Source organism: Elaeis guineensis, chromosome 12 (genome assembly GCF_000442705.2).
Source record: "Elaeis guineensis isolate ETL-2024a chromosome 12, EG11, whole genome shotgun sequence".
Taxonomy (NCBI): domain Eukaryota; kingdom Viridiplantae; phylum Streptophyta; class Magnoliopsida; order Arecales; family Arecaceae; genus Elaeis; species Elaeis guineensis.
This window is the reverse complement of record NC_026004.2, coordinates 1,744,970-1,759,699: the sequence shown is the minus strand read 5'-3', so window position 1 is coordinate 1,759,699 and position 14,730 is coordinate 1,744,970. Positions and strand designations below refer to the sequence as shown.

General features: G+C 41.0%; 1 protein-coding gene across 2 annotated transcripts; it reads right to left on the bottom strand.

The window, feature by feature from the left end:
- Positions 1–8,273: 8,273 nt before the first annotated feature.
- On the bottom strand, positions 8,274–11,661 carry LOC105055728 (putative F-box protein PP2-B12). Of its 2 annotated transcripts, XM_010937682.4 has the most exons (4): positions 11,280–11,661; positions 10,122–10,240; positions 8,701–9,229; positions 8,274–8,580 (listed from the first exon to the last, which is right to left on the bottom strand). In XM_010937682.4, exons 1-3 carry the CDS (start codon positions 11,547–11,549, stop codon positions 8,746–8,748), a joined length of 873 nt encoding a protein of 290 aa, XP_010935984.1. In that variant the 5' UTR covers positions 11,550–11,661; the 3' UTR covers positions 8,274–8,580; positions 8,701–8,745. The 2 variants fall into 2 exon arrangements, with proteins under 2 accessions (XP_010935984.1, XP_010935983.1); XM_010937681.4 differs by lacking the exon at positions 8,274–8,580 and having other exon boundaries at positions 8,602–9,229.
- Between the last annotated feature and the right edge of the window lie 3,069 nt (positions 11,662–14,730).

Below are 14,730 nucleotides of genomic sequence, written 5' to 3'. Positions count from 1 at the left end.
CTGTTCCAAGTTGATTCTTAGTGGATATCCGTAGAGGTCGGATATTTGCATGGCTAAGAAAAAATCTCTTCTCTTTTAGATCCAGATTTGAAGAAAGAAATTGTGAAACAAATATGTGATTCAATCATATGTTAAATTTCAGCATATATTCAATTTCAATATATGAAGTAGATCCTTGTGGTTTGTATTTTATGCATGCATGATATAGATTAAAAAGAGTTTTAATCTTCTATTCCACTGCGGTATTTAGAAAAAAAATTTGAAACACACATGCATGCTCCAACATATGAATTTCAATAGTGATATCAGAGCCACGAGTTTCATATGCATGAAATTGACAAACATGTTTTAAAAAGAATTTCAAAATCTGATTTTTTCTTGATACATGAGATATATAGATGAATTTTTTAATCTAAAATTTAATTTTAGATTTGATTTTAGAATATATAGTTAATATGTCTAAACATGCATAGATCTGAATTTTAATTTAGAACAATTTCTAGTTCATGTTCATGTGATATGTAAATGCATGCATAAATCTAAAATTTTATATGACCTGATTCATGATTCATATATGAGATATTTGATTACATATTTAGGTTATAAAATTACTTTCAATATGATTCATAATTAGTATATGAGATATATGATAGCATGTGTTGATCTGAATTTTATTTAGATCTAAATTTTACATGTATATATGAAATATATGTTTGTATGTTAAATCTGAAAATTATTTTTATGATTTAAAACTTACTTTTATGCAAAGAATTTAGATCTAAAATTTGATTTTGGAATCTAAAATTTATTTTTATGCATGAGGGTTTTAGTTATAAAACAATCAAAAATTAGATCATATAATCAGATTGCATCTAAAAATTTTGATTTGAATGATATGGATCTAATTCAATTAAGTAATTGATCAAATCGAGTCAAGTATTGATTAGAATTAGATCAATTAAATTTAATGATCATATAATTATTGTTGATCAAATCAATTAAATCTCATATGTACAATCGATTAACCTAAGGACCTAATTTGATTCGATAGTTTGAGCATGATTCACTTGAGTTAATCTTTTTGGACCAATTGACCTATTGGTGTCTAAGGTAAGTAATTATGAGGTAGTTATTTAATTGATTTCATTAGCTTATCTGACTAATTTATTGATATCTAAGGAAAACAATGGGAGGACCCCCATCGATCTTCATTTATCTGATCAATTTGAAAGATCGGATCTTCAATAAGGTTACTTAGCATTTTGGTTTAGCCCATGCCAATTAGATCGGTCATATGATAACTGATTAGATGAGATCTAAATCTAAATCTCTTCATAAATATTAAGTTCATAGGTCTTTCATCGTTGTAGATGTGCGGACGTGCTACTGGTGTTGATTATTCTCGGCTGGTTACAGTGGTTTAGTTGCATCAAAAATATGCAACCACTCTGTTAGCAAAGAGTTGCTCCAAGGTAAGGATGGGATTGGGCCCAATAACTGTTAGGTGAGGGATCCAATGATGGTCTTGCAACTGCTTGTGAACAGTGGGTCGGACTTAACTAAGGAGTGTGGTCAATAACTGTTAGGTGAGCCCACATCACTTAGAGATCAAGTCGCTGCAATATGCTTAGAGAAGCATCTGGATAAAGAGTTGTCCATGCATCGATGTACATATTACTAATAACTATTAGGTGAGGTGCATGGCATCAATGAGACCGCAGCACCTACTAAGAATCTTTTGTCGCAGTAGGATTTTCGTTTCTCATCCAAAGAGTTGAGGGATTCAAAAAATTAGTGAAAGTCATTGTTTGCATCTGAAAGTCTTTAGAAGCAAATATAACATTAAGTATAAAAGTCTAACTTGAATCTCTACTCTTACAGTTAAACAATATCAGCCTCAAATCTTCTAGTCCACATCTTTGAAACCAATCGTTTGATCGGAACTAATTACAAAGACTGGCTCAAAAATCTCAGGATTATCCTGATCTTAGAAAAACTAGATCATGTATTCGATCATGAACCATTAATGTTACCAAACCGTCCTACTACTGAGCAAAGAGCTGCTTTTGAAAAATAAATGGATGAAGACAGTCGAATCAAGTGCTATATGTTGGCACTATGTCAAACGAGTTGCAAAGTCAGTATGAGCATATGCCCACTGTCAGGACCATGATCACTCACCTGCAAGAGTTGTATGGTGAGCAGAGCCGTACAACGTGCTCGAAGTGTCCAAAAGACTCTTCAATTTGAAGATGCGTGAAGGACAGTCAGTCTATGAGTACTGTATGACAGTGATCAAGGACATCGAGGAGCTTAGGAAGCTCGGGCTTGAAATGCAAAAGGAATTGCAGATGGATTTGATCCTTCAATCCCTTACGAGTTCATATAGTCAATTTTTATATGAACAAACTCGATTGCACTATACCCGAACTAATCAACATGTTGGTCACTACAGAATAAGAAACCTTGAAGAGTTCAAGGGGCACTATTCTTACTGTGGAGTGGACTTCTTTTAAGAGAAAGTCTACGGACTTCTTCTAAGAGAAAGTCTATTAGGAAGAAGAAGATAAAATCCGCTAAGAAGCAGAACAAAGAGAGCAAACCAAAGAAGAAAGTTTCAAAGAAGGCCGAAGCAAAGAGAAAGTATTTTCACTGTGATGTTGAAGGCCACTGGAGAAGAAACTGTCCACTCTACCTGGAGAGTCTAAAGATCAAAAAAGGTAATAAACCTTCAGAAGGTATGCTCGTAATTGAATCTAACCTTATGATTTCTTCTACTTCTAATTGGGTATTAGACTTTGGTTTGAGTGCTCATATATGCACCTTAATACAGGATCAAATAGAAAGTAGGAGGTTAAGGAAAAGTGACATGATCCTTCAGATTGGCAATGGAGCAAAAATTGCTGCAGAAGCTATTGGCATTTATCTTCTTCGATTACCGTCTGATTTTAGATTAGATTTAAAAAATTATTATTTTATTTCTGTAGCTAGTCGAAATTTGATTTCTGTGTCTGTACTAACACAGAAAGGTTTTGAAATTAGTTTCAATAAAGATTTTTGTTCTATTTATTTATGAAATAAATTAGTTGCACGAGATCTTTTAATTAACAGTTTATATCACTTGCATGTTGATGCGAATGTGAATCTAAACGAGCAAATAGTGAGTGCCGAAGGTCAAAAGATATCCTAAAATGAAATTAATCAGAAGTATCTGTGGCATCATAGATTAGGTCATATTGGAGAGGATAAAATAAACAAACTGGAGAAGGATGGGATCCTTGGCTCTCTTAATCCAGAGTTGTATCCAACTTGCAAATCTTGCCTTCGAAAAAAAATGGTCAAGTTATCCTTTGTAGGATATGGAGAATGGGCCACTGAGTTACTTATCCTGATTCACACCGATGTGTGTGGGCCATTTGATGTGCAAGTCAGGGGTAGTTACAGCTACTTCATTATCTTTACCAATGATCTATCCATGTATGAGTATGTGAATCTGATGAAATATAAGTCTGAAGTCTTTGAAAAATTTAAAAAATTTAGACATGAAGTAAAAAAATAAATTGGTAAATCCATTAAGATTTTTCGATCTGATCGAGGAGGTGAATATCTTAGTCAAAAATTTTTTGGATATCTTAAGGACAATAGCGTAGCCTCTCAATGGATTCTTTCCGGAATACCTCAACTCAATGGAGTATCCGAAAGGAAGAATAGGATCCTATTGGATATGGTCAGGTTCATGATAAGCTTCACTGATCTACCCTTATATCTTTGAGGACATGTCTTATTAACCGCCCTTCACCTGTTGAATAGGATTCCATCAAAATCTGTTCCTACCACACCGTATGAGATATGGTACGGTAAGAAGCCAAGTCTAGATTATCTTAAGACTTGAAGATGTCCGACCTATGTCAAGAGACAGATGGCTGATAAACTAGAGGATAGATCTGTAATAGCTCATTTTATAGGGTATCCAAAAGAATCCATGGGATACTACTTCTACTTTCCACAAGATCACAATGCGATTGTGAGTCGAAACGCCATATTCCTAGAAAAATAATTTATCTAGGATGGTGGCAATGGGAGATTAGTTGAACTCGAAGATAAGATTTCTGAAAAGCAAAGAGCTATAGATTCTCAGGAACCCATTATTCATGAGCCAGTAGTTGATATTCCTCTACCACCTTGTAGATCTAACAGGATCTTTCGATCTTTTGAAAGGTACATAGGTATGCTTACGGAGGAAGTAAAATAAATGTTCCGTATGAGAGATAGGGGTCATGATGACAATCCTAATACCTTTGACGAGATGATGGCTGACATCGATTTTGAGAAATGATTAGATGTGATGAAGTCAGAAATTGACTTGATGCACTCGAACCAAATTTGGATCTTAGTGGATCCACTTAAGGGTATCATACCCATTGGGTGTAAATGAATCTACAAAAAAAAAATAAGTACCGATGATAAGGTAGAGATCTATAAAGCTAGGCTTGTGATAAAAAGTTATAGTCAGCACGAGGGTATTGACTATCAAGAAATCTTCTCATCCGTAGTTATGCTGAAATCCATCCATACTCTACTTGCTGTTGCAGCTTACTATGATTATGAAATCTGGCAGATAGGTGTGAAAACTGCTTTTCTGAATGAATATATTGAGGAAGATATCTATATGGAGCAGCCTTTGAGTTTCACATCTAGTGATGGTGATCATAAAGTCTGCAAGCTGCAAAGATCTATATATGGATTAAAGTAAACTTTTCAGAGTTAAAATCATCATTTTGATAATGCGATCAAATCATTTGATTTTATCAAAAATGAAAAAGAACCATGTGTATACAAAAGGGTCAGTGGGAGAGCAATAATATTTCTCATATTGTACGTGGATGATATTCCCATGTTGACCACGATCAAAAGATTGTTGTCTAAAAAATTCTCTATGAAAGACCTAGGGGAAGCATCCTACATTCTTGAAATAAAGGTTTATAGAGATAGATCTAAAAGGATGCTAGGCCTGTCACAAAAGCTGTACATAAAGAAGGTGCTGAAGAGGTTCAGTATGAAAAACTTTAAAAGAGAACTTTTGCCTCTTAGGCATGGTATTAATCTTTTCAAGATGATGTATCCGACCACATCTGAAAAAATTCAGCATATGAGTCGGATTCTTTATGCCTCAACCATAGGGAGCCTCATGTATGCCATGCTGTATACTTGATCTGATATTGCCCTTGCTGTGAGTGTCACGAGCAGGTATCAGTCGAATTCAGGCGATGAGCACTGAATAGCTGTGAAGAATATCTTTAAATACTTAAGAAGGACTAAGGATTTGTTCTTAGTCTTTGGAGGAGATTCTGAGTTACGTGTCGAGGGATATACTAACTCAGACTTCATATCTGATCCTGATGATAGAAGGTCTACGTCAGGATATGTGTTCATTTGCAATGGTGGTGCGGTCAGCTGGAAGAGTTTCAAACAACCTATCATAGAATATTCGACCACAGAGATTGAGTATGTCGTTGTTTCGGATGTTGCAAAGGAAGGCTTCTGGTTCAAAAAGTTTATTGCAGAATTTGAGATTATGACATCGGATGCCATACCACTTTACTGCGACAACAATGGAGCCATAGCACTTGCTAAGGAGCCGAGGTCTCATCAAAAATCAAAGCACATCGAGCACGATATCATATCATACGCAACTACCTCGAAAAGAAACATGTCAAGGTGCAGAGAGTAGACTCCACAGACAACGTGGCAGATCCGCTAACAAAGCAATTGAGCCAACCAAAAATAAAAGTCTATCTTGAGAAGATGAGATTTAGATTAATGGCCAATTGGCTTTAGTCCAAGTGGAAGATTGTTAGATGTATGTTCTAGAAGCAATATGGCTGACACATTGTAATAAATCTAAGACATAATTTTATATTTAATATATTGATTTGATCAATAAAAAGATAAATTTATTTTTCATTCAAGTATGATGTATCGTTGAATTGTCTATGAAATTAACTTTCGATACATATTCTCAAAGTGTTAAAAATTAGAAACATGTATTTAATTTCTAAATACTTTCGATTATAGAATCATCATAAGGATGGTGATCGATCTGGATAGACCAGCACAAAAATTACTTCCTTCGAGATAGATGAGTCTCTAATCTAGAGTGTAGAGATACTAGATAACGAGTGTAAGTAGTTGTTAGAGAACAACTAGTACTGAGCATGATCATACGAGAGATCACTTGAATTTCTATTCAATCATCAGTGATTGTCTCGATGCTGTAATTGTGTGAATGATCTTTTGATCTGAGATGGTATGATTGCTCACAGTGAGGCTGCTGAAGTTTGACTGACACATAAACATGGATCTCAATGAGCCTTTGTAGTGGATGTTGACGATAGTTGGTCCACTGTAGAAGTAAGGTATGCATCAAGATGAGATCTATCGATCTTGATAGAAAGGAGTAGTCTTATGAGATTTGAGAGGCTAAGTTCGAGAGTTTGTAGCCACAGCAGTGTGATTGATGGAAAAGAGTTTTCATAGAAATCACAATTGGACTTGAGCTGATCGAATCTATTATATGACTGATGATGAGGTTTGACGATTTATCCATGATCTGCCATCTAGTCAGGACTCACGATAGAAGGACTGAATCACACGTTAACTATACCTTGAGGTTCTTTTCGGTTCTACTATATTGTCACTATATACTGCTAGATATCACTAGTAGATTGTGAGAGCTCACTAGGGTTGTTCTGGATCGACAATCTTTGATGAGTTAGAGTGAAATTGTTCTGATCCATTGAAAAGAGTTTCAATGATACTTTGATAGAGATTATTGTATATTTCACTACCAGATAGAATTAAATCTATGGGGTCACACAACAAAAAGATTAGACCTAAAATAAGCAATTGGACTTATGAAGTGTCAATTGGATTTAGAGAAATTCGATTGGGTTCAAGATAACCTTACTAGCATATGGTTGGATCCAATTTTCTCTTTATGTTTGATTTTCTTATTTGATAAGATAATTCAAACTTAATTACCTGCTAATAATCTAAATAAATTAGATTTATTGGACTCCAATTGTCGGGTGTCTGAAGTTTTGGATCAATTGAATCAAGGGTGCAAGTTCCTAATTAATTTCTTTGATAGTTAAGTTGGAGCGCCACTTGATTTGATCAAGTTGGGTGTGTCCCACCTTTAGAGAGCTTATGGATCCTTATTGGGGCATCCCTTGGATGCATTTTCAGGTGTGATTTTATGGATACAAGGGATCCAAGAGTTGGCGCCTAATAGGTTTCCTAAAAGAATTATAAAGAAACCTAATACAAGTAGGACTTGTATTATGAGATTGAATATGATTTAATCTTTATGTCTATTTAAAGGGGCCTCCCCCTAAAGTCCCTAAGGCATCACAACTAGCAGCCCACACCCCCTCTTAAAGTGCCCCACGCCCTCTCTTCTCCTCCCCTTAGACGTCCACACGCCCCACCCTTGGGCGTCCCACTTCTTCATGCCTATAAGGGCTTTGAGCGTCCCCTTTAAGTGCTGGTTCCTGGTGCTTGGTAGCAACATATTAAAGGGAAGAAAAGCAATAGAAGAAGAGAAAAAAAAGATCAAGAAAAGGATCAAAGAGTTGATCACGATCCAGATTTTGTTCAGATTCGCAGACTGAATTTTCTTAGAGAAGAAAATTCAATCTTAAGAGAATTATTCCAGACTGATCCTGAATAGATATCCGTAAAGACGGAATACTTACGCAGCTAAGAGAAAACTTCTTCTCTTCTAGATCCAGATATGTAGAAAAGAATTACGAAACAAGTATGTGATTCAATCACATTAAATTTCAGCAAATGTTCAATTTCAACATATGAAGTAGATCCTTATAGTTTGTGTTTTATGCATGTATGATATAAATTAAAAGGAGTTTTAATCTTTTATTCCGCTGTAATGTTTAGAAAAAAAAAATTTGAAACATACATATATGCCCTAATATACGAATTTCAACAATATCGGCCCTGCCTTCATATTATATGTTCATCTTCAGACTGCCAGTTTGGATTATTAGTAAAATTGACAAGATAAAAAAAGTTTTTTTATGAAAAAAATTTGATGAAATCAATGGGTTTCACTACCTGATAAGTTGGGAAGTTGTTTGTAAATTCAAAGAACAATAGGGTCTAAGAGTTTCACCAATCATATCAAAAGAAATGACGTTAAGACCATCCCTATGTCAAAACACTCAAGAACACACAACCCCTTTGAATGGAGAATGTGAATCTAAAGCTTGATGTCACAATTACTTCAATATCTCGATGCATCCATCAATGATAAACAGCGTGAATCCCAGCAGTTTACAAAGGTTTGGTTCAAATCTTTCAAGTCCTCCAACCTGCTGAAATCCCATTTGCAACCACCTTGTAATTCGCGGCCTTATTAAACAGAATAAATACATTTTCTTGAAATAAACAGAATAAAATAGGAATATTAGACGTTCCTAGACAAAGGTTAATATAGTGACGTGTTCAGTCTTCGTAATTGAGGAGAATTTAAGAAAGAAAACAGAAACCATGTCTTCCATACTGCAGTGAACAAAAGAAAGCTAATGAGAAAGGAAGGAACTAAAACTTTCAATTAGTTGTTTGAGAATGTCCAAAGCTGCAAAGCAACCTTTGTCTATCTATAATTACCAATCTACTTACAGCTGCCAAAACAATCCAAACGCCAACACATAAAAGCTCTTGTGACTACTTCTTAGGCCTTATCTCAATGCCTTGGATGATGAGTCCGGACTTCCAATGCCCTCCTTTCACCTCCATCAAATTCATTTCCACTTCCCCATCCTCACCCTCATCATTGTAGAATTCCCCCATCTCCATCTCCATCCAACCATCAGCCCTTGACTGAGGGGCTCTAGCTGCAATCTTGTTTTCCTCCGCATCAGCATGCTCCTCCAGCATGGCATCCCAAATCTGATTCAGGAAATACAGACGATGTCTGTACCTCGGTCTCCCAGAGACAATGGGTTGTACATTTACAGTATGTGCGGACACCTGGGCACCCAGTTTCACCGTTGTTTCCTGATTCACAAAGCCCAGACCTCCTGAATCCGGATCTGCTTTGAAGATGAGATAGGCAGCATAGGTTGTTTTAGGAGTAAGTATGCTGCTTTCAATTTTGCCTCGAATCTCCAACCAGCAAACATCTACGAGCTCAGCAACCTCTGAAAACCTTTTGGAGGAGAAGGATGCGTTCTTGTTAGGAATGCCATGACAACATCCATAGCAGTAAAAGATAATTTGAACAATTTTATCAGTAAAAAAGAAAAGCTCATTTGTTCTCAGTACCGCTAAGCTAGAGCAGGAAAGTCTACATTGTCGTCATAAAAGAACAACGTCAACAATTCAGGCACAAAAAACAATGCTGAAATTTAAGTATAGAATTCCTTTGAGGCCAAACAAAAGAGGCAGAGTCAAATTACATGATTTACCAGCATATTTTGAGTTTTTTAAATAAAACTCAGTTGTGAATCTGTTCCAACATCAGTTCTCTAGTTGTTCCACTCTCTAATGTCAACCAATTAACAAACTGCTTAATTCTTGATGCTCCGAATGTGACTGTTGCAGTACTTACGTGTTAATTTTTGAAGAAAGACCATCTTATTCCATGAAAATAATCAAAATGGATTATATGGCTCATGGAACAAAATATGAACAAGACCATTAACTTGCCATGTTGCACACTATGTTCGAAGATAAATAAAATATGGATAGTATAGCAACGATGACTTGTTTTAACATCTGCATGCTGAATTTGTTTGAAGCAGTTCCAACATGTACAAACTGTACAGATTTTGGGGGATTTCAACTGCATCTCTGTAACTGGAGCTAGATGCAAGCTCAAGTTGAATCGGAGAGCTAGTGGTTTAAAAGGCCAGGTGGTAAAGGCCTAAATAGGACAAGGGCAATTATGAATTAGTAACCAAGCCAAATTGCCAGATCTTCAATTCTTACTCGATTTTATATATGAACATCCGATAAATGCAATAAGTAGCAACAAGTGGCAGGAATAATCCATCAACTAATCCCACCAATCAAGAGGATTAAGGAAAGAAGGCACAAACCTGGATTCGGGTAGTGGATGCCAGATCCAATACTCGGGAGTATCCCCCCATACGATAAAAATCTGTCTGGCAGACAGCATGTAGCACTTTGCACCGCTCGATTTCTCCAGTGAGAAACTCTGCAAATCAAAATCAAGTTTAACGTTTGGCATTGGCAAAGCTGTTGCAAAGAAGACATCCTGGGGATAAAAAAGGAGAATAAAAAATAATAATAATAATACCACGCGAGAAACAGATCATCGGCGACAACTCTCTAATTGCTCCGATTGAATACTAGAGGATGATACCTGCATAAAGTCAGCAATAGCTTGCCAACCAACGCCGGCTTTACCTATTTAAACAAGTAGACGGCATGCACGGCTCACCATCAAAACTTCAGGGTTTCATGGATAACGCGTAGAATGTAGGCCACCGAAGTCATCGCCCGGGACAGAAACCAAATAATTTTTTTTTCGAAAAAAAAAAATCCTTCGGAATCCAAATGATTGGAATGGAAACTGGAATGGCCATATTTCTATTCCCTGAATCGAAAATGGGATCTGAATACCAGAGGAAAATAGGAGTTGGGTTTTAAGAGATCGCGGCATTCCTAAGACTCCCCCCAACTGAACGGAGGAAATAGGACTCCCTTATGCCTATTCATATTTTAGGTAGCGTTTGGATGTTCCAATTTTGGATGAAATAAGAGTGTATCCCACTTTATTCCTCTGAACGGGTGAAAAAGATACGATAGGCCACTCTGATTTAGCAATTTCAATCGATCTTTTCTTATTTCTATCTACTCTGATTTAACTATTCTACGTTGAACCATAAAATAATTTATTTTAAATTTTTAATAAATATTAATTATATTTTATTAAAATAATAAAGCATTAATTACATCTTATTTTCGATGAAATAAAAAAAATTCTAATCAAATAAAAATCTATGAATAGTTATTTTCTGAAAATTCATATTCCTATTTCAGGTCTAAAAATTCATATTTTTATTTTAAAAATAAAAAAAATATATCCGGATAGTATCCAACTCCCTCCAACCAAACATGTAGTAGGAGAAAAAAAACCAACAAAAAGAAATCCTAGATTTGAGTATAAATTATGATTAAAATTCGAAAATGGGAAAGAGGAAGAGCGAAGAGCAACAGTAATGATGAAGTACCATCTTGCCGTCGTCGATGAGGATGGATTCGCAGAGGCGGAAAAAGAGCTCCTTCTTGGATGAGTACTCCACCGGCTGGACAGCCCGCGATAGGATCGATCGGTAATCGGGCGGCAAGAACCGCTCCCACACGGTGTCGGACACGGCGGCAGAGCGAAAGGTGGTGCAGACCGCCGCCGACCGGCAAGCATCGACCGGTGACGTCAGAGAGATAACGTCGGAGATGCAACCCTCTGGCAGAGCGCAGATATCACCGCAGCCCGTTCCCATGGCGATTGATCGATCGATCGTGCTCTCTCTCTCTCTCTCTATATATATATATAGATGTGAATATGCTCTTTCCCGCTTTTCGCTTTGGGCACAGAAAAGAGAAGAGGGGGATTTATATCACAAATGTGAATGTTTCCTTAGCCTCGAAGCATTCGATTATTTATAGCAACAAAGCCGTACGAGCGACGCCGCTCTGAACTAATTGACAAATGTCATTTGCGAGGTGGCACACGACATGCCCGCTTCGGATTCCCAGAGAAGGAAAATAAAAGAAAAGAGAATGGTTGACAAAATTGCTATTCGCACACCCCAGGGTGGGTAATCGGGGTGGATGTTTTGGAGAAATGGGGTGCATGCAAGAAGACCGTCGGGAAACCGGGTATACCTAAGGAAAACAACTCATCCGCCGTGCGACTCCATAACTTACAGCAAAAGTAAATGAGCACCGATCTCCTGCGGTGCGGTGTGTCCGTCCATCGCAGGACGACCATCCAACAACATACGTGTCGGGGAATACCCTCGACCGACCGACCGACCAACGATCGAATGGGTCGATCAACTGACGGTCGGATTGACCGACTGACGGCCGGACCGACCGACTGACGGACGCCATCACCGGTTAGTTATCGGCTCACGACCGACTGAAGATATGTCGGGCGCACCTTTTCCAACCGACTGAACCCAGAGGTCTGATGGCCGACTCACGTAAAACCCACCGACCAGCAGAGGAGTCCGACGCCACTCGGCTGGCCACCGACTTAGGGTCGGTCGACTCCTCCAATCGCCGTACAGCCGCCAGACCTTGTCAGTTCTGACAGCAACATGCGGCACGACTACCTAGAGGCATTGTCCCGTCGGGGGCATTGTCAACCCTAATGATTTGACGGCCACACGGCGACATGACTCTTTCACGGCGACTCTGACAGTCTACAGTGAGTTGACAGTTCCTCACTTGTCTGCGCCATTAATGACGGCGCCATACCGTGCTCCACTATATAAATCGGAGAAGGCAACAGTGCAAGGGATCCGCTCCATCTCTCCCACTGCTCGACTTCGAAACTACAGGCTCGCTCCTCTTTCTCCCTCTTTCCCTCGATCGAGCTCTCTGTCTTCATTTCACTGTTGCCCAGTCACCTCTCTGACTTGACCGTCGGAGGGTCCCCGCCGGAGCCGACTCCGGTCAGTGCGGACTTCTCATTTTTGCAGGTGCACGCTTCCCGGCGATCGGGCGATGAGGCGATTGGCCGCAACAGATTGGCGCGTCAGGTAGGGGACAGCATGACAAAGACAAGAGCTCAACGATCAAGAATCACTGGATCGGCGAGGCGCTCTTCCCGCCGGGAAGAGGCCTCCCCGCCACCACCGACGGTGGAGCCCAGCTCTCCGCGCCCTGCAGTGACCACGGAGGCGCAGATTGCGGCCATCGTACGGCAGATGACCGTGCTGACGGACGCAGTCAAAAGCCTCCAGCAGCAACCGGCGGCCCGACCGATGCCCTCCAGGAGCAGCCGCCGACGACCGCGCCGATCCCTGTCGCCTCCAGGCGAGCGCCCCCAACAGCGCTCCAACGGAGAAGAGGAGGGACGACCATGGCGCGACGACCGACGGTCCCGGCGGCCCTCCCCTTCCCCGTTGCAACGGGCAAGGAAGGAGAAACGACCGCGCACGCCGTCGGTCTCCCTCTCAGAATCTTCCGGAGACTCCACTCCTGGGATCTCCCAGCATCGACGAGCGGACGACTACGAGCGTCGGTTCGAGGAAATCGACCGCCGACTCGTCCAGCTGCAGATGGACGGCCAGAAGTCTTCGAACGACGTCGACTTCCAGACCGCCCAACCTCTCTCCCGACTGGTCCTCGACGAGCCGATTCCCAGTCGGTTCAAAATGCCGCACGTGGAGCCATACGACGGCTCCACCGACCCAGTCGACCACCTCGAGAGCTATAAAGCTCTCATGACGATTCAAGGGGCAACCGACGCTCTTTTTTGCATCGGCTTCCCCGCTACGCTCCGTAAGGCTGCCAGGGCCTGGTACTCCGGTCTCCGATCGGGAAGTATCCACTCCTTCGGACAGCTCGAGCACTCGTTCGTGGCCCATTTCAGCACCAGCCGAAAGCCGCCGCGAACATCGAACAGCCTTTTCTCCCTCAAGCAAGGGGAGAACGAGACGCTCCGACACTTCGTGGCGCAATTCAACACGGCCACGCTTGAGGTTCGGGACCTCAACGAAGACATGGCTGTTTCAGCCATGAAGCGGGGCCTGAGGGCGTCCCGATTCACCTACTCTCTGGACAAGACCCACCCCCGGACATACGCCGAGCTGCTGCAGCGCGCATACAAGTATATGCGCGCGGACGAAGGAGCGTCCGACCGACGCTTGGCCGAGCCCAGAGGCCCGAAAGAGAAGCGGAGGAAAGGTCGGGAGCCCGCCGAACCCAGCAGGCCCCCGACCGATAGTCGGGTCTCGCCACCCCGACGGATCCAAAAATCACCCCGGCAACAGACTCCGAGGCCGGCACGCCCCAGGTATGACTCCTACACTCCTCTCTTCGCTCCTCGTGCGCAGATCCTAATGGAGATCGAGGGGGAGGAATACCTACGACGGCCTCCGCCTCTGAAGGCAAAAGGCCTCGACCGTCGGAAGTACTGCCGATTTCACCGAAGCCACGGCCATGACACCGAGCGGTGCATCCAGCTGAAGGATGAGATCGAAGCTCTCATCCGCCGGGGGTATCTCGATAAATTTTGGAAGGGTCCGCCGACCCAACCAGTTGCCGATCGATGACCCCAGCCGACTGAAGAAGCGACGAACAATCAGCCGACGGCCGGAGTCATCAACATGATCTCCAAGCGGCTGGGCCCGGGGACGTCTGCAGGAGGGGAGCCGACGAAAAAGCCGCGCCCGGACGACGTAATCACCTTTACAGAGGACGACGTTCGGGGCATCCAAACTCCCCACGACGACGCTGTTGTTGTGTCGGCAACAATAGCCAATTATGATGTAAAACGAATTTTTGTTGATAATGGAAGTTCAACGAATGTTTTGTTTTACTCGACCTTCTTCCGAATGCAACTGTCAACTGACCGACTTAGGAGGGTCCCCATGCCCCTGATCGGCTTTGCCGGAGACGCCGTCACAACAGAGAGAGAAATCACCCTGCCCGTGACGGTCGGCACCGAAC

Excerpts from the sequence above, each read along its gene's own strand:
- LOC105055728 (XM_010937682.4), bottom strand. The coding sequence starts at position 11,549 with ATGGGAACGGGCTGCGGTGATATCTGCGCTCTGCCAGAGGGTTGCATC. Across the intron at positions 10,241-11,279 it reads TCATCGACGACGGCAAGATG|AGTTTCTCACTGGAGAAATC; the intron begins GTACTTCATCAT and ends TTTGATTTGCAG. Across the intron at positions 9,230-10,121 it reads CATCCACTACCCGAATCCAG|GTTTTCAGAGGTTGCTGAGC; the intron begins GTTTGTGCCTTC and ends CTCCTCCAAAAG.